We start from the raw sequence: 19,921 nt of genomic DNA, 5'->3' as shown, positions 1-19,921 counted from the left end.
CCCATGGACAAAAAAGGTCGGCCCCTCCATATGAGAGGCTTTTCCATCTCATGAATACACATTGGGTTGAAAAAAATCTGCGTTTTAGTGGAACAGCCAGGTTTAAACACATGTTGTTCAACGGTCCACTGTATTCATTCACAATACAGATTTCATTTTAGAAAAAAAAAAAAAAGCCCAAAGGAAAATAAAGACTTTTCACAAAGTTGAATGTTATAAAGTTGTTTTTGTTTTTGTTTTGAGATGGAATCTTGCTCTGTCGCCCAGGCTGGAGTGCAGCAGCGCGATCTCTGCTCACTACAACCTCGGCCTCCCAGGTTCAAACAATTCTCCTGCCTCAGCCTCCTGAGTAGCTGGGATTGTAGGCGTGCACCACCGTGCCCAGCTAAATTTTTTTTGTATTTTTAGTAGAGACGGTTTTTCACCATGTTGGCCAGGCTGGTCTTGAACTCCTGACCTCAGGTGATTTGCCTGCCTTGGCCTGCCAAAATGCTGGGATCACAAGCGTAAACCACCGCACCCAGCAATTTTTTTTTTTTTTTCGAGATGGAGTCTCGCTCTTGTCGCCCAGGCTGAAGTACAGTGGCATGACCTCGGCTCACTGCAACCCCTGCCTCCTGGGTTTAAGTGATTCTCCTGCCTCAGCCTCCCAAGTAGCTGGGATTACAGGCACCCACCACTACACCCGACTAATTTTTGTATTTTCAATAGAGTCAGGGTTTCACCATGTTGGCCAGACTGGTCTTGAACTCCTGACCTCAGGTGATCCACTCACCTTGGCCTTGCAAAGTTCTGGGATTACAGGCATGAGCCACCGTGCCTGGCCTAAAGTTTTTTTTGTTTTGTTTTTGTTTTTGTTGTTGTTGTTTACCCCATCCACTGCCTCCCTATGTGACCTCATGACATCAAGAAAACAGTGCATGGTGCAGATAATCTCTGCTGAGGTTTGTAGTCATGGTGACTGCCTCGGTGGGAAGCTGACTGCCATGCTGGGCTAATGTTTTAATAGTGCAGATAGTCTTTATGCAGTGGCGGGCCATTGGTCTGTGTAGCACCTGGGGTTCTTCTGAAACCAAGTAGCCAGAGCCAGAGAAGAACTTGCCTATAAGGAGACTCTTGGTTAATGCAGCGCCCAACCTTAAGAGAAAGCTCCTGAAGAAATCTGGAATTAACACAACATTGCTTAAGCTGCCCCCATTCCTCAGCCTTTCCATTCAAAACACCACCTTTGGAATACTGTTTAAAAAAATAAGGAAATGTCAATGAACTTGTTGTCTTTAAAGGAATATCTTAAAAGAGATAATGGAAATTAGGCTGGGCGTGGTGGCTCACGCCTGTAATCCTAGCACTTTGGGAGGCCGAGGCGGGTGGATCACTTGAGGTCAGGAGTTCGAGACAAACCTGGCCAACATAGTGAAACCCCGTCTCTACTAAAAATACAAAAATTAGCCGGGCATGGTGGCACATGCCTGTAGTCCCAGCTACTCAGGAGGCTGAGGCAGGAGAATCGCTTGAACCCGGGAGGCGGAGGTTGCAGTGAGCCAAGATCATGCCACTGCACTCCAGCCTGGGCAACAGAGCAAGACTCCGTCTCAACAACAACAAAAAAAGAAAGAGAGAGAGAAGTAATGGAAATTTATCCCCCTTTAACTGTGCATAACAACAGCAAGTAACCATTACCTGTGATGAGAAGAGCTACCGTTTGCTGAAGCTTATTTAAGGCACTGTGCTAAGGAATTCTCATAAATGGTATTTGAGCCTCATGACAACCTCTTTTTACAAATAAGGGAACTGAGGCTGGGAGAAACTAAATGAGCTGCCTGAGATCACAGTTTGGAAAGTGGCAGAAGCTGAGCTCGGTGGCACACACCTGTAGTCCCAGCTATCCGGGAGGCTGAGGTGGGAGGATGTGTTTGAGGCCAGGAGTTCAATGCTATGAGCACATTTATGAAAATGTGCTGCTCTCCAGCCTGGGCAACATAGACTCTGTCTCTTAAAAAATAATAAATGAAAATGTTTTAAATTTAAAAATGAAAAGCATGGCCAGAATTCTAGCCTATGCAATGGCTACCTACCTCAGAGACTTCTTACCCTTACAGATGTATACCTATGCTGATAGTGGTAGCCTCCATCTGTATAATATTAAATTGTCATCAGATAATTCTTGTTACCTTTTTTGTTACTGCCTTTGTTCCAGGGAGAAAATAAGAGAATAAAAACATGCTTGCAAGGCAGTGCACATACAAGAGGCCTCTGAAAGCTGCTGCCAGACCTGTGTGCCCCCAGAGCAGGTGCCCTCTCGTAAGCATCCTGGGGCAGGTATAACAGCCCCTGATAAGTCCTGCTCAGTGCGATGTGGGTCTCAAGGAACTGGTCCTTATAATGGTCAAACATGAGTGATTTGAGAGTAATGTAACTTAAAAAGTAAACTAGAATTCATTCAAAGTGATCCCTAGAGTAATGTCCCTCTAACCCACCGGCATTCCAGGATGCTTTCTTGAGTTTCTTGGGTTTAGAGTGACTCCATGAGCCCTGGGAACTGTGCAGAGCCCCTGTCTCCCAGCCCTTGGGGACATGCAGCACCAGTATCTGTTGGACATGTGCACATCTGCTCACATGTTGCAATGGAAGAGGACTGAGACCCGCTGCAAGAAAGTATTCAGTACATGTATAGTGAGGTCATTAATGAACAGCTGGGTGAATGGCTGCCTCCCTTTTGGTTGTTCTTACAAGGAAATAGCCTACAAGACAGGGAATGCATTTCAGCCTGTATGAAGTTATTAACAAAGTTTTGTTCCTATTGCTTAAAATTCTGTGAACTACTTTAAGTATTATCTTATTTCACAGCTTATTTTTAGTAATACAACAATGTAAGCATTAGCCAAGAACATCAGTGCCTTCATTGTTGATTAAAATCGGCCCCATAATGAGTATGCGGGAATGCTGCCATCTGAGCAGCAGCCAGCTGTGTAGTGAGCCCCCTTCTCCCTGAAAATGTTCTCCGTAGCATGTGGGGTGAGTGAAGAGACCCCCAGCCTAGACAAGGGAGACACATCTTTGTACTCAGCTATCTGCACTCTCTCAGTTGGCACAAGCCCCTTGGAGGACACCAGTCACAGAGTCACACCCTCGTTTGACAGAGATGGAGCAGGAGCCAGCAGGCTTCATCAGCAGCATGAGAGGTTTAAGGGCTAAGGACGGTGACCTTGCCAACAATCAGCGTGTGACAGCCTTGGTGGAATGACCAGAGAAGGCTGTGGAGTGAGCATCAGCTAATGGTACAGGGTGGTTGGGATTCAGCCTTTCTAGAACTCCGGTCAGTCTTCCCATCTGGGTTTTCTGGGTAGCAGCCTGGGGCACAGAGCTGGAATGCCAGCCTTCTCGGGTTTTGGCCTCAAGCTCTTCCACCACAGCATGTTGTAGTTATAATGTCCCCATGTACTGTGTGGGTGAAAGGCCTGGGAAAAAAAGTTTCCTATAAAAGTAAATAAATTGGGGCAGGGGGCAATTGTCAGTAAATAGTTAAATAAATTATTATGTAGTCATAATTTTTGTTATATTATTATACCTCAATAAAGCTGGAAAAAACTGGTGGTGATAGAGGAAAGTGCTTATGTTATACTCTGTGAAGAAGAGAATACACAACTCTGGCCACATTGTGGTTACAACTGTATAAATTTAATATATGCAAATGAACAAGCATTAGAAAAGCACTTAAAGAAAGAAATTGGCAAGGTGCGGTGGCTCATGCCTGTAATCCCAGCACTTTGGGAGGCCAAGGCGGGTGAATCACAAGGTCAGGAGATCGAGACCATCCTGGCTAATATGGTGAAACCCCGTCTCTACTAACAGTACAAAAAAAACAAAATTAGCCGGGCGTGGTGGCGGGTGCCTGTAGTCCCATCTACTCGGTAGGCTGAGGCGGGAGAATGGCGTGAACTCGGGAGGCGGAGCTTGCAGTGAGCCGAGATCCCGCCCCTGCACTCCAGCCTGGGCAACAGAGCGAGATTCCATCTCAAAAAAATAAATAAAATCCGTTCAAGTATTAGGATGATGGGACTGTAGATGCATTTCCTCCCATTTTGGATTTTTAATTTTGCTGTTACATTCCTGCAAAAAACAAAAGCCAGGCAGGAAAAGTTCCCATCTCCAGGCCATCCCGTCTGGCAGATGTCCCAAGGCGGGAATGGCCTGAACTCCTCTCTACTAGTGGCCAACTCTCCTGCTTCAGGCTTGGTTCTCAGGCTTTGAGAACCTCAGGGCAGAACACCTTTTTCCACCCCAGCAAGCAAAATGAATAGGTAACAATTGTGCCCTTGTTTTGAGCAACAGGAGCAGATGGGACCTACACTGGTGGGCTGGCCTGGGAAAGGTCCAGGGCTGGCTTGGCCCGGGCAGCAAGGCTGAGGAAGGTGGTGTGGTGGGGAGGAGACCCCAGGGCTGCAGGCATGCCCTGCGTTACCCTCTGCACCCCTTTCCTGGCCTCAGGAACTCTCTGTGGGATGCGTTAGAAGACCTGCTGACAGGCCGGATAAGGCCAATGAGAGAGGGAACGGAGAAGAGGGGCACCTGGGTTCACAGGCCTTAAGAAAGAATTTAGTTACTTATTTAACAAATTAAACAATGTGTGTCACGCATGTAGGTCTGGGAAATGCATTATTAAAAACACAGTGCAGAGGTGCAGCACCAGCATACGGGTGGATTTGGGACTCTAAAATGGCTTTGGTTGTGTGTGGTACAAGGGAGAATGTATACATGTATTACGTGTGTAGTTTTTTAAAGTACACATATAGAGGAAAAGATGAGACAAGTCTGATGAGATGTCAACAGCAACAATTCTTAGTTGTGGGTGCTGTGAATTTCCCAGAGAGGAGGAGAGTCCTTTAGCTGGGCATGGTGATTTCAGCACTTTAGCAGGCTGAGGCAGGATCACTTGAGCCCAGGAGTTCAAGATCAGCTTGGGCAGCATAGCGAGATCCCCATCTCAATAGATGGATTAGATGGATGGATAGATAGAGAGAGAGAGAGAGAGAGATACAGATATTTAGATAGATAGCCTAGATTGCTTGATGAATGGATAAGTTGGATAGGCAGAGACAAATGGATAGAGATAGATTAGAAGGATAGATGGATAGATTAGATGGATGAATGAATAGAGAGAAACAGATTAGACAGAGATAGATGGATCCATCGATTGATTAGATAGGTTAAGATAGTCCTTGCATTCAGGCAAGGCACAGCAGGTGCCGCCTAGCGCAGCGGCCTCTGCCCAGACACTCAGTGCTGCAGAACAGGAGGGAGGCCGGGGCCTGTGGCGGGCGAGGGAAATGCGGGGCCCGAGGACTGGGGTGAGGGAGAGAGGCGGCGGCCCAGAGGAGCAGCCGGCGCGCCTCTGGCGGTTTCCTGTCCGGGCTGGCGGGGCCGCCAGTCGGCGTGGGGTGCGGCAAGGGGAGCGGGGCGCTGGGTCAGCCGAGGGCCGGGCCTCGGGGGCGCAGCCGGACTGGACGGGGGCTCCTGTGGGCACTTGGCCGGGTTTGCTTGTTTTTCGGGAAATAAGGCCACTGGGGACAGTCACTACGTTTTCAGGAACTGCTCAGCCCCTCTGAGTGCCCCGCAGATGGACCTGGCGGCGTTCCTGGCTACGGCTGACTGGGCTCCCGGAGCGAGGAGCGCCCCTGCGGGCCCAGCCTGGGCCCTGGGCGGTGGGAGGGCCTCCGCCCCCTTCCCGCTTCCGCCCCGCTGGCGCCGGACCCCCGCCCTCGTCTGTGCCTTCCAGGCCGGGCCCTTCCCTCCCGTCACAGGCGGTCCCTGAGCCCACCCTTCGTCTCCGAGCAGCTGGACCGCCGTATACGTTTGCCACTGATTCCAGGATGTCCCCGAGTATCTTAGGAAAGGGCCGTGTTGGACAAACGCGGGGCTCGGTGTTTCTTCCGCGCCGTCCCTCGCTGCTGGCGCCGGGGCCGTTGGAGGCTCAGTGATGGCCCAGCCCTCCCGTTTCCGAGAATTCCCCAAACGCGGGCCCCTACACGCTGAGTTCGCGCTCTCCCGTGACGGCCGACAGCCCCGCGGACCCTGCTGACAGCCACACTCTGGGCTGAAAAGGGTACCACGCGTACTTTTTTTCCCAGCACGCGTGGGGCCTTGGAAAGAACCTTTACTGAGGCCTGTGGCTGGCCTGTCACCTTGTCAATCTGGCCAAACGTTTTTGAAAAAAGATACTAACTCACCAGATGTGAAGTTGCATCTGCCCTGTGAATAGGTGGACTGGAGAAGACACTCGCTGGAGGATCCTGAGCCCAGGCTCGGAAAGGGCCGTCCACCTGCGAGCGCGGACTTGCGCCTCTGCTGGAGGCCGGGCAGGGCACGGGCGGGCCCCGGGCCACCTCTGCCAGGGCTTCCTCAACCCAGCCTGCCCTCATCGGGCGGCCACTGAATGCGGTTGGACAGTCATCTTGAATGTATTTCAAGCACACAGGTGTAGAGAGTGAGCCATATTCCACTTCAAATCTAATCTGGCCAGGAGTTCAACTTTTCCATGTTTCCTTTTGTTCACAGCCCTCCATGTAGACAAGAGGTCTGAAAAGGGACGGGCTCTTTCTCGCTCCACGTTTTTTGTTTGTTTGTTTGTTTATCTATTTTTTGTTTTTTTGTTTTTTTGTTTTTTTTTTGTTTTTTTTTTTGCTTCTGTTTTTTTGATACGGAGTCTCACTCTGTCGCCCAGGCTGGAGTGCAGTGGCAAGATCTCGGTTCACTGCAACCTCCGCCTCCCAGGTTTAAGCGATTCTCCTGCCTCAGCCTCCCGAGTAGCTGGGATTACAGGCACCCGCCACCACGCCCAACTAATGTTTGTATTTTTAGTAGAGATGGGGTTTCACCATGTTGGCCAGGCTGGTCTCGAACTCCTGACCTCGTGATCCATCCGCCTCTGCCTCCCAAAGTGCTGGGATTACAGGCGTGAGCCATGGCGCCCGGCCTCGCTCCACGTTTTATGCAGATCCCCGTTTCCAGAAGTTGTGCTTCATGTTTTTAGGTGCTGCGGGGCTAATGATTTTCCTCTGTTTCTTGTTCCCCCCACCCTCCTCCCCTTCCCCTCCGCCAGGAAGGGTGCCTGTGGCCTTCAGACAGCTCCGCACCGCGGCTGGGCGCCTCGGAGGTAAGGGGCCCCAGGAGGTGAGGGCTGCGGGGGGGCGGGGGGGTGGGTGGGGATGAAGGGGGCGTGTCCCTGCCACGTGGGGTGGAAGGGGAGGGGCCTCACCACGTGGGCTGACACTTTTGGAGGAAGGCATTGCCTAGAACTTTGGTCAAAAGCGGGAGGGGACTTCCCCTAGAATCTTCCAGGGATTATTCCTGCTAGTCTAAAGCTCCTTATCAAAAACAATTTGAGAATCACTTATCTTTACATGATCCCGTAAGCTTCTACTAATGTGCCTTGGCAAGTGGGCATGGTTTATAAATATCATAGCATGATTCATTCCCACATCTCCAAGTGTAATAATGTGGATTTTAAAATAACATGTTTTTGCCTTTAAGTTAAAAATATTGGTGTGAGAGAAATCAATATCTGTATGTACGTGTGTAGATATGTGTGTATATTAAATGCATGTATATACACATATATGTATACACACATACACATCTATGCATATATGCGTGTGTGTGTATATGTACGTATATAAAAGAGCCGTCTCCTAGAAGAAACTGGGATGGTAGAACAAATGAGAAGATTTTGTAAGAAATGTACTACCTGGATTCATTTTGAAAAAATAAATTATTATAATCATATTTACTTGAGTAAAAAATATTTTTCATGTCAGTGACTAAAAATAACTACAGGAAACTTTTATTCAGATTCCAGATAACTGGAAAAGTCTAGGAGCCACAAAGAAAAAACAGTCATTTTGGGGGGAATTTGTTAAAAAGTAATTGGCAATGATCTTCTCTAAGTAATTAATAAATCGACCCAATGCTTTGTATCTGCTCCACGTACCACTGTGTGAAGTTATAACTTCTGCTTACTCAGAGTTCTGGCCGGCGCAGTAGCTCATGACTGTAATCCTAGCACTTTAGGAAGCTGAGGTGGGTGGGTCACTTAAGCTCAGGAGTTCAAGACAAGCCTATGCAACATGACAAAACCACATCTCAAAAAAAAAAAAAAAAAAAAAAAAGCTAGGCATGGTGGTGTGCACCTGTAGTCTCAGCTACTCAGGAAGTTGAGGTGGGAGAATCACTTGAGCCAAGAAGGTTAAGGTTGCAATAAGCCAAGATGGCGCCACTGCACTCCAGCCTAGGTGACAGAGCCAGACCCTGTCTCAAAAAAAAAAAAATTAAGATAAAAAATTAAAAATAAAAACTCAGAGCCCCTCCTTACTTTTCTGAACCATAGGTTCTAAGTTCTAGAGCTGGCAGGGACCTGAGAAAGCAGGCAGCCCTGTCCTGTCCTCGTAAGTTATAGAGAAGCCGAGGACTGGACGAGGTCACTGGTGACCAGATCCAAGTGCAGGCCGCAGTGCTCTTCGCCCTGTGACTCTTGGAGTTCCTAGTGTGTTCTGTTTCCAAGGGGAAAATGCACACGTAGCACGCACAGAAACTCCCAGGAGCCCAAGCTTTCCATTACCCACAGCTCTCCATTGCTCAGCCCTCCTGGATGCGCTGGGATTTGGCAAGGTGAGTGGTCTGTCATAAGGAATCAGAAAAGTACACTTTTTTTTCTGGAATTGGATTTTCCTGTTTTTTTTTTTTTTTTTTTTTTTCCTGGGAGATGGTGTTTAAACTGGTAGGAACACACACCAAGCGTAACTTTCCTTGATTCTGACACATTTATGGTCATCATTGCGCTCAAACTGTCTTCAAGCCTCTCCTCTTTTCCTTCCAGATCATGCATGCCCCGCGGTCCAGGGACAGGTTCACAGCGCCGTCCTTCATCCAGAGGGATCGCTTCAGCCGCTTCCAGCCCACCTACCCCTATGTGCAGCACGAGATTGATCTTCCTCCCACCATCTCCCTGTCCGACGGTGAAGAGCCACCTCCTTACCAGGGGCCCTGCACCCTGCAGCTCCGGGACCCTGAACAGCAGATGGAACTCAACCGAGAGTCCGTGAGGGCCCCACCCAACCGAACCATATTTGACAGTGATTTAATAGACATTGCTATGTATAGCGGGGGTCCATGCCCACCCAGCAGCAACTCGGGCATCAGTGCAAGCACCTGCAGCAGTAACGGGAGGATGGAGGGGCCGCCCCCCACATACAGCGAGGTGATGGGCCACCACCCAGGCGCCTCTTTCCTCCATCACCAGCGCAGCAACGCACACAGGGGCAGCAGACTGCAGTTTCAGCAGAACAATGCAGAGAGCACAATAGTACCCATCAAAGGCAAAGATAGGAAGCCTGGGAACCTGGTCTGATTCCTTCCAACGTGCACTTCAGCTGGAGAAAGAAACCAAGAAGGGAAGCGGCCGCTGGGCCCCTCCTGCGCACAGTGTTGTTCAGTTTCACATGGTACAAATAAGTAAAACCAAATGAGCAAACACGGTCTTTGTTTCTGATTCCTTTTAGGGGAATTGCATGCAAACTAGACTGAAATGATACAAACTTCCATCTGGTCTGACCGCAAACAGTGTTTATTTGGGGACAGGGGTTGGGATGGGGGTGTGGGCAGGGGAAAACAGAGAATGGGATGCTTTGAAGATATCATGAAATAAAACCCACAGAGGTATTTGATTTATTTAATTGTGAAAGGAGACTTTGCAGATAAATGAGGCCAGAATGGCATGTTTTATAATTAACTGAATAAAGAAGGAAGCATTATTATATATTATTGTGGGGAAGAACCAGCCAGTTCGCTTTTTCTCCTAAGGTGTGGAACTTTTATTTTGTTTTAAAAATACGAATCAAAATTCCTGTGTTGTGTGCCAAGGTATAAAGTGGAGAAGTTAGATGAGTGCAAGGAGCTCCTTTGTGTTGTGATGATGTGTTTTAAAAGTTGCACTATCTTAATGTTGAAAATATTTACAAGGGAACTGTTTTACGTAAAGTTCTGTATGTTGTCTTTTCACCTGTGGATTGTAATCAGGCCCAAGGAATATCCTGGAGTGGTCCCCAGAAGCATCCAAGAAAAGATATTTGGGGACGTAGCCTAACATTTTACCAACTTACGTAAATCAAAAAAGTCATTATTGTTGCAGGAGTTTGCATCAAATAGCAGTGCATCGCTGAAGCTTTTGGAGACTTTTGGATGGAAGATAAGATAGGGAAGATTAAGTTCCAGCATTTCTGACTTGTTATTTTGAGTTACTCTGCTAATCTTAGGCTGCATAGTTTATGAGAAAATGAACACATGCATTTATGGATCCAGTATCATGCAGTGCTGCCCTCATCCTCCAGCAGTGCAATTTCTTCAGTAATTTAGATTTTTTTCACTATAGCATGAAATATATTCAAATACATACCTTATTTTATGCAATAAATTGTTTAAAATGCAAGGTGGTTATTCTGCATACTGTTGAAATATGTGACTCCTCAGTATATTCCCATTGCCTCTCCCCTTTCCTCGACAGCTTAGTTCAGCTCTGCAGGGCTGCTCAGTTCACAGGAGGCTCCCAGCAGCCACCCCACATCCAGCCTACACAGAACTTCGTGTGGGAGTGGTGTGGGTGGTGGTTTCTTATGCTTTGGAAGCCCCTAGAAATGACGGAAGAATGCCATGTTGCTGATCGTGGTAATAAGCCATTGTGGGTTATTGTATGTCACTAGTATTAGCATAGCATTCTTAAAGGAATGCAGTGCTCAAAACCTACCCAAATTCCCGCAGGATTCTACCAAACCCTTCCCCAGGCCAGCTTTTGTACTGAAGGCAAGAACTGGACAGTCAGAGAACAGTGGAGGGGGCAAGTGACTGAAGAGCACCGGGTAAAAAGCACAACATGCAGTTAAAATGCAACTAGAAAACTAATTTTAAATATTGTTAGTTTTAATATTCCTGATATTTACAAATATTCATTCTTATATACAATGAAAAAAATAACTTTCTTCTGCAGATGTAAGCACTGGCTTTTATAAGAGCAGCAGCCAACACGTTTAGCAGACACTGCGCGTGGAGAAGGGCTTATCTGCAGTACACTCTGCCATGTGGAGGGTGGGCCTCTGTGGCCTCTTCACATAACAAGATGAGCTGGAATGATGATTCCATGACTCCCATCTATGCAGCCTTAAAGCCAAATCCGCGTGTGTGTGTTTGTGTCTGTCTGTGGGTCTCGAAGGTGATCCGTCGGTGCGGTGGCTCTGTGCTGTAACTGGAGAGACTGTTCCAAACCCCAAGAGTTGTCTGATCCTAGTCTGTTCCCTTCTGCTTCTTACCTCTGTAGATAGGTCACTGGTTTTTGTTTGTTTGTTTGTTTTGAGGATTGGAATTTCCATTACATTCATCCTTTGCACACAGTAACATCCACAGAACTAGTCCAACTCTTAAAAGGAGAGAGGAAAAACACAGGCACCAGTTGTCAGCTCATGCTTACAACCTGTGTGGAAGTATATACAGTTGAGAGTCACAGTGGAGGTTCTGAGACTGGATTCAGTCTTGTTCCAGTGACAGTTGGAAGGCCTCTGCTGGAGAGACACCAGCTCTCAGGGCAGAGATTGGCTTGGGGCCAGAAGGACCCTCCCCAACCCTGGAGACACCCTGAAGGTTCACTGGCTCTCCAGATTAGCCTCTCTTCCTCTGTCAGGCAAAGATGAGGAGCCCGTGTTCCCATCGGGCCCTGCTGGCAGGGACTTGCAGTGGATTCTTGGTCAGGTGTGCCCACAGATGCGGAGGCGAGGTGAGTGATTCCATCATTTCAGTTCTCACCTGCAGTTTTGGTGAAGCAGGAGATGCACCCCACAGCTCTAGCTCTCAAATGGCTTCACAGTCCTTACTTCTCTACCTGCCTCAAGAAGGGGCTCAGAGCAGAGACTTGTGAATTCCTTAGTAACTGTGAGTATATGAATGTTTTGCACATGTCCACAGTATTGGCGAGATAATTACATAATTCAGATACCTTTAATCATCTTTCAAGAAAGAGGCTCCTCCCATTCAACCACCCTAGAGAACTGCCTTTGTTAAATAGTTATTTAAAGACACATACATATCAAACCATGACTTTGAAAGGTCTTCGAGGCTGGGGCTCTGTAATGAATTAGTTTAAAAGCCAAGGTCATAACATGAATTGATGGTCAATTTCCCTTCAGCAGAAGGAAAAGGCGATTTAGATCAGTAGCTCTTCTGAAGGTTGTGGCTGACCTGTTCATACCGTGTCGCCTCATGGCTAGCGTGGCGTTGAAAGAGTAGCGATTGGGAAGATACAACTTACACAGTGGGGCCTATTGTTCTTTCAAGCACGCTTTTTTTTTAGCTTATAGAACCCATGGGTCCAGTTTAGTAACCAGTGATTTAGGCAATCAATGATAGGTTTATAATCTTAGATTATTCCAGCAAAGTGTGGATTGCATTGTTAGGAAGAACATTTGGTGGGAATGAACACTCCTGGGCATACCGCTGACTTTTGTCCCTTGTTCCCGGTGTAGGAGACCCAAGGCATCTTGAATCCCATCTATAAGAACACAATCTTCCAGCATACATTTGCTTTTTCAGAAACTCTAGCATTCTCTTTAAATACTGATGCAATCCTTAATGGAAAAGAGATTTCATGAAGCAAATTATGTATTTCAATAGTTCATCTATTTTTGGTGTCCAAAATTTACTAATACAGAAGCTTGACAAGCATGTCCTCACCCTCCGCACCACATAAACACATGGACACACACCCAAGCCACAAGAAATCCCAAGAGAGCAGAAGCGAATTTTTAAAAGATTTATCGTGAGGACTGCATTTCCATTCACTAATTTTGGCTCAAACTTATGAGGCAGGAAATAGGGGCCAACAGTAAATGGGGGAGGCCTCCTGACACCAGCAGAGGAATTTTGTACCCAGGCGAGGACTTCTTGAACTTCTACGTATCTCCGTTTGCTCTCTTTCACCTTTATTTCATCTTCATAAGAATGAGAAAGGCTCAAAAGGAAGCACTTTTAGAAATCTTCTCTGACCTAGAAGAACCCATCCAAATCCCTGCCTTCCTCTCTGAACCAACAGTTCCCTTCTCTGACAGGGGCCATCCTCTGTCTTCCATCCAGCGGCTCTTCTTTTTAGGAAGGCTCTGGTGCAGAGCACTTCAAATATGTCCTCAGGCCAGATACTGATTGCTAGTAGAGAGACACCCAGCACCCAGTCTGAAGCCCTCCCTCAAAGGACCGGCTCATGGCGTTGGTCACTGGCAGGCTCAGAGACATTCTGCTGTGGGCGCAGGGAGCCCGGCCCCCCACGCAGCCATGACTGGATGCGCCCCCATCTCGGGGGCTTGCTGCACTGCTTGTTCATTGAATTTTGCTACTTAGAATGGCAACATTAACTTTGTGTACCATTCATTTTTAAAAAATTTTCCAAAGCTCAGCAGTGTATGAAAGAAAAAACTGGGAAAGATACTTGATTTCTGTTAACTTTTGTGTTGCTTGCTTAAGTGATTAAAGCCAGTGCTTGGAGCCAAGCCTTCATGCCACGAACATGCCCCACAGCCTGCCCTTTGCTCTCCTGCTCACACTGACCAAGAATGCCGCGTACTTGGCCTACTGAGGTGAAAGGACAATTGAATGACAGGTGGGCAAAGGGAGAACTTCCCCTTCTTGGTGCAAGGAAAGTCACAAATTTAAAAATGTTGCTTCCAGCCCAGATCCTAAATGCTAGTTCTCAGCAGCTGCGTGGCTTACCGTTCACCATTTCTACCACCGCCAGCTGCCAGCACCTCCACAGATCACAGAGATGTGAACAGACAATGGAAAGCACTCTTAGCCTTGCAGTGGTCTACATTTTTTAGGAACCAATATTTCAGCATTCTTTATTACCCGGCACGCTGTGTCCTTTGCAGAGTTCAAGTTTATGTTACTGCCAGGGTCAGACAGTCATTTGCTGCTGCTGCTGCTGCTTCCCGAACTGGATGCATTAGGAAGCTGCTGTCTGAGCGTAGAAATGTCTTGCTAAGAAAGCAATGTCTTCCTTCATCCTTTTCTTTCTTCCCTCTGCGTGTCCTTGTTTTTGTGTAATGCGGGAGAGGGTTAGAGCTATAGAGATTATATATACACTATCCGTGCACATTATATATATGTAGATATACCCCTATCATGTCAGAGATCTGCATGTCAGTTTTTCAGCAACTAAGGTGCCTCATGTTCTGAGTTCAGCAGATATAGGAACCAAGCCGCCCCCTCCTGCACTTGATGCTCCCACCTTTGTTGTGCCTCACTTAAAATGGTGCTTTTTTCAGTTGTCTGTCTTTTCTTATGTTTTTATTTGTAAGGTGCTGTATATAAGTTGAATATATTATGCACATATCCTACCCAATGGGTAGAACAAAAAGTTGTTAATACTGTAATATAATGTATAGATGATACCAATTTTAACAGAAATGGCATAGAATTTGTGAATGCCTATGTGCTTTGTCCTCTTTTGTAAGGAAATTTGCAAATGGATGCATACAGATTAAAGTCTATGTAGTTTATTTTCCTATTAAATATCAATATTATAACACAAGAGAAAGAAGTGTGAACAAACAAGCAACAGTTTATGACCAGCGTATATATAGCAATGGAAAGTTGCATCTTTGCTGTGAAAACACTTTAAAGAAAATACTTTTTAAAAAATCCCACAGCTTTTTGGTTGCCACTAGACGCTTTTTATTTTAATCATTTTAGTAATGCTCAGCTGGACCAGTGTTAGTTATATTTGAGTCAGAAAAATGTTGTTTTTCAACTTGCTTTATAATCTCCTGCATCTATCTCCTGCTGTAGCATCACGAAGGTGTCAGGCAACAGTGAAAAGTGCACATTTTTGTTGTTGCAGAAACTGTGTCAGAGGAATAAGTAAATCAGCCTGCAGCAGAGGACTTTGTTCAGCTCCAGAGGCATCTGTGACCGTCTGTGTCCAAGTCTCTCTGTGCCTTTTTCTTTTACAAACTGAAGCTGTGGAGCCAATGAAGTAACAGTAGAGATTGTAGGGAAAGAATACCTCAGGAAAAACAAATACACTTAACAAGAAGACCCTGTTCTTAGAAAAAGTGTTTAGTTATGGGTTAGCACTAGAAGAGACTTGGCTGTCAGCCAGCCAAGTGAAGGACCTCTCATCCATTCCCATTCATGTCCCATCATAATACGGACTCAAAAAGCAAACTCGGTTTTGCCATCAGTTAGAAATTACGTTTTGAATTGTACATTGTTACATCTCTCTTCCAGCTTAGTTTTTAGTGTCTGATTGTGACCTCTGCATTTATCTTCAAATACCCTAATTTTAAAACAAAAGAACAAGAAAAGTTTATAACACCATGTTCACTAAAACCACGGTTGAATCTTGGGTGTGGGCATCCTTTCGAGTGTTGTCCATAAGAGCAGTTCGTGGAATTTTGCCCATCTGACCCATATTATCAGCTTATTCTGCCACCAGAGTCTAATAAATTCCAAAGTTTTTATTTGCTCCATGGTGTATGTTCTGACTTTGAAAATGTCAGATTCTATAATCATATCCCTAACATCCAGGAAACAAATGACAGATTATCCTTAAACTGAAATTGACTCTACAATGCAACCCTTAATGCTGAATGGATTAAAAGTCAGCCCTTTTAGTATCTGTTTGAAAGGGCCGTAAAAAGTTGACACTCTTGTTGTTGTGGATCCTGCGTGTCTAGACCCACGTGTTGTTTCCATCGTATACTGTAGGGTGCACCCCTTGGGATTCATCATTAAGAACTGAGGCTCATTGTTGTCAGAAACAAAGCTCCCACCCCCCAGGTTCAACCTTGTGGGAGAACTGTTGAGCATGAGAATGTTCTAGACTCAGAGGTACTAAAATTTGTTACCACATCATTGCTTCCTTTCTACAGGACGAATCGAGGCTTAAACTTTACTGTTAATGATACTGGTTCATTTTAATGTGCTTGTTGGTATGTTGCTATTTTTCATTTCATAGCTTTCAAAAATCATGCTAATTGTATACTTGTCTAGTTTAAGGCTATTTTAAAATATGTACAATACTATTCACAGCATTTAGTTCATTTAATTTTTATTATTATAAAGCAATCTACTAAAAAAGTACAACTGTATTTGAACTTTCCAATAGTTGTTTGTGAGCTATGATAATCAAAAGTCATTAAAGTCTTTTTTAACAAACATTCGTGCTTACTTTTCAACATAATTCCCAGTTATATACAGAAAAAGATTTCCACCTGTCACGTATCTGCCTCTTTTACCTGAGCAATGGTGTAGTTCTTAGACCTAAGGTCTGTAATTGCAATACTTTTAAAGAAAGATGTTGCTCTAAGTGTTGTTTGTTAGTTATGAAATCAGATTTTTCTGCTTGTTCTTAATGCTGTGGTCAAACCATAGCACAAAATCATTAAAAATAATCAGCGGCATACATTTGTCCCTTGGGTTTTTGTTTTGTTTTTTCTTTGTCTTTCAGCAACAAGGCACATGCATGGGGAAAATGCTGTGTGTTTTAAGACCTGTCTCAAAGAAATACTTCCTGTGGCTCCCTAGCTAAACTTCCCACTCAGCTTGTAGTCACTCTGACTTTTCAAAAAAATCACTACTTCATATTCTACTAGAAGCAATTCCGGTCAGATCATGATTCGTTTACCAATGCTGGGTTCTACACAGGTCATTCAGACAGTCATCAGGTCCCCTCATGCAAGGAGTCCCCAGAGAAACTGCTCACCCCGCCTGAGGCGCCCAGGGAGGACTTTCTAGATGCCTCAAAAAGTCTTTGGGTGGCTGTCACACAAAACCGAAATGCTCAGCCCAAAATATGAACAAGATTCCTAACAATGACAACTATTCCACAATGGAACAGACCCCCTCAGTGTGTGTTTTAAACTCCTTGGCATTGGAGGTCTCCAGTCAGTGATAATGTAACAACAGAGAGGCTCTAAATTTCCTACACCGAGAGACTAGAATAGTATTATCTCTATGCTCTAAATAAGAATATGGGTTCACAGATGATGACTGTGTGTGCATAAAACCCCACACGATCTACCAAACTACTAAAGTGGATTTAGCATGGTTGCAGGATATGCAATTTATTTTTGCATTTCTATGTACTTATAATGAGCAAATGGAAACTGAAATTTTGAAAATACCATTCAAAATGGTATGGGCCCCAAATTCTGGTATGGGCCCTAAATTCTAATGGTACATCCATTTTAGATTCTGAATTAAATTCTTTAAGATTATTTTGGAAAGGGGATTTGAAGAGAGCTATAAGAAGGAATAGAGCAATAGGAAAGTTTCTTTCCTGTCAAACAGCAAATAGTCACTAATTAACCACACCACACTCTGGAATAAATTCTGTAATCTCTGAATTTAGCAAACCATTAGAGAAATATTAAAGATACCCCCCAAATTTGCTAACGCTAACAACTTTGCAAACTTTGTTCCTGCAGACAGCTCTGCACAGAAGGAATGAGGGGAATCCAGGCTTGGGATCCCTGCTTATGCAGACCATAAGCAGCAAATCCAGTAAAACCTGGGACTGGCTTCTCACAACGGAGACACAGGGCTCCTCTCTCCCCCACTGTCCCTGGGAGGCTGTACCAGCTGTCACTTTAGAAGCTGTCTCAGAGCCAAGGATGTGGGAACTGTTAGCAGAGGAAACAGGCAAATGAGAGAGGAGAGAGAAAATACAAAAGGTGTATGCTGAGCTGGTTCCCACTACGGGCCAAGGGGTTCAACCACACTCGAGAAACCATGCAGCCTGTGCCTCTGAAGGACAGGAGGCTGGGACATCTCATCTGCCCACTGCTGAGGAGTGCCCTTACAGGTTCATCTTCCCAGCCACCCTGGCTGTAGACTGAGCAAGCTCAGAAGGCTTCAGCAAAATACCTGAGACAGAAAAACAAAGGCTTGGAAGTGCTTGGAAACTGTTGGTGCACAAAGGAACCGCCCGCTCTGGCTGGAGCTGAAGTGTGGAAGCCAAGAAGCACTCGGCTCAGATGCCTCGGAGACAGTGCAGACCAAGCGACAGAGAGAACGGGCGGGGGTGGAGGGGATGATGGCAGCGAGAGAGGGCAAGCGCTATGTCCAATGCCCACACCATTGCCTTCTGTCTGAACTCCCTCCTTGACGATGGTCTCGACACCACCCTGCCCTGGGCCTCCTTAATGCTCCAAAGCTCGTGAATTTGGGTTCTCCATTGTATTTCAGTGCCACCTGACTGTTCCCAAACCCCTCCAACTTCTGAAGCTAAGCAATTCCTGGCTTTCTTTCACCCACTTATTTTAGTCATTTGTTTTGCAAACAGAAGTGTCAACAGCTGAGCAGAATCCACCTGGCCACACACTCACCTGGTTGCCCTCTCCCCACGGCCAGGGGGACTGCCAGAAAGGCATGCTTGAAATAATCCCTTGGAACCTTCCAGAGACCCACCCAGAGTGGGCCATGGAATAAAGCCCCTATTCTGCTCTCCCATGATGACATGTGCACAGCGTATGAGTCTGTTGCTGAGAACATTCTAATTAGATTTGCTTCACTACACTGCCTTGATGTTTTGTTTGAATGGATTCTAATTCAAACACACATTTTAAAACAGCTTCCCAAAAGTCTTAATGTCATGTTTCTGTCAAGACTCTAGCTTTTGCCTTAATAATGCAAACCTCATTCACCCAACTTTACCCTTTCATGCTAAAAAAATCAGAAGTGCAAAAGCTCAGTTTTTGAACATAGCAGAGTGGTGACTAAAAATACTTTCAAAAGGACTTACTAGTAAGCACATACATTTTTTTTTTTATTATTCTAAAAAAAAAACTGCGGCTGTATATAGCGGCTCTTATATCACTTTCCCTGCTTACGAAGCCATTTTCATTTACAGAGTTGTATTTGTCTCCACTGTTACCAGTCATCTATAAGCACAAAACGTTCTGGCAACCTACACCAGCACCTAGAGCAAGCCACTCCACGCAGGCCCGGGGGCCACTCCATGCAGGCCCGGGGGCCACTCCACGCGGGCCCGGGGGCCAGGGCTTCAGGGCAGTAGGTGAGGCGCTGTATTTGGCATGGGATTCCCAGGTGATCTGGCTCCTTGAATATTTCCCGCTTACAGTTAAAGGGCAGCACAGGCTTTGAATCTTAATAGACCTGGGTGGTCCGAATATTAGCTTCATCTCAAATTAATTAATGTCCCTGACAGGTTTTAAAGTCTCATCTATAGAACAGCAACAGCGATACTTACCTGGCAGGACAGTTGTGAAGACCCAAGGAATGTGCACGCCATAGGGCCTGACGTGGGGCTCCTCATGAACCATGGCTGTTATCGCTAAAACTTTCTTGTTCTAGGCTGGGCGTGGTGGCTCACGCCTGTAATCCCAGCACTTTGGGAGGCCAACGCTGGCGGATCATGAGGTTAGGAGATCGAGACCATCCTGGCTAACACGGTGAAGCCCCGTCTCTACTAAAAATACAAAAAGTTAGCCGGACGTGGTGGCACACGCCTGTAGTCCCAGCTACTTGGGAGGCTGAGGCAGGAGAATCACTTGAACCTGGGAGGTGGAGGTTGCAGTGAGCTGAGATCATGCCACTGCACTCCAGCCTCAGTGACAGAGCAAGACTCCGTTTCAAAAAAACAAAACAAAACAAACAACTTTCATGTTCGAGATTTAATTTAAAAATTTGTTGCCTGAATACAACAGATTTGTAAATGCCCTTCGCCTTTGGAATGCCCTCCACACTAAATGGCTGCAGCTTAAAATCTCAATGAAATAATCACAGCACTCTGAGAGGCCGAGGGGGGCAGATCACCTGAGGTCGGGAGTTTGAGACCACCCTGGCCAACATGGTGAAACCCCATCTCTAC

General features: G+C 46.0%; 1 protein-coding gene across 11 annotated transcripts in view; it reads left to right on the top strand.

Annotated features, from left to right (window-relative positions):
- LDLRAD4 (low density lipoprotein receptor class A domain containing 4) overlaps nt 1–16,490 on the top strand; it is a 438,865-nt gene extending 422,375 nt beyond the window's left edge. For all 11 annotated transcript variants that reach the window (XM_063597165.1, XM_034943954.4, XM_034943953.2 and 8 more), the window contains 2 exons: nt 7,100–7,153; nt 8,873–16,490. In XM_063597165.1, the coding sequence (XP_063453235.1) occupies nt 7,100–7,153; nt 8,873–9,403 (585 nt within the window). In that variant the 3' untranslated portion in view covers nt 9,404–16,490. The remainder of the gene's footprint in view (nt 1–7,099; nt 7,154–8,872) is intronic.
- Nucleotides 16,491–19,921: the final 3,431 nt, after the last annotated feature.

Source organism: Pan paniscus, chromosome 17 (genome assembly GCF_029289425.2).
Source record: "Pan paniscus chromosome 17, NHGRI_mPanPan1-v2.0_pri, whole genome shotgun sequence".
Classification (NCBI taxonomy): Eukaryota; Metazoa; Chordata; class Mammalia; order Primates; family Hominidae; genus Pan; species Pan paniscus.
Note: the sequence above shows the minus strand (reverse complement) of the source record. Positions and strands in the feature narration are given on the sequence as shown.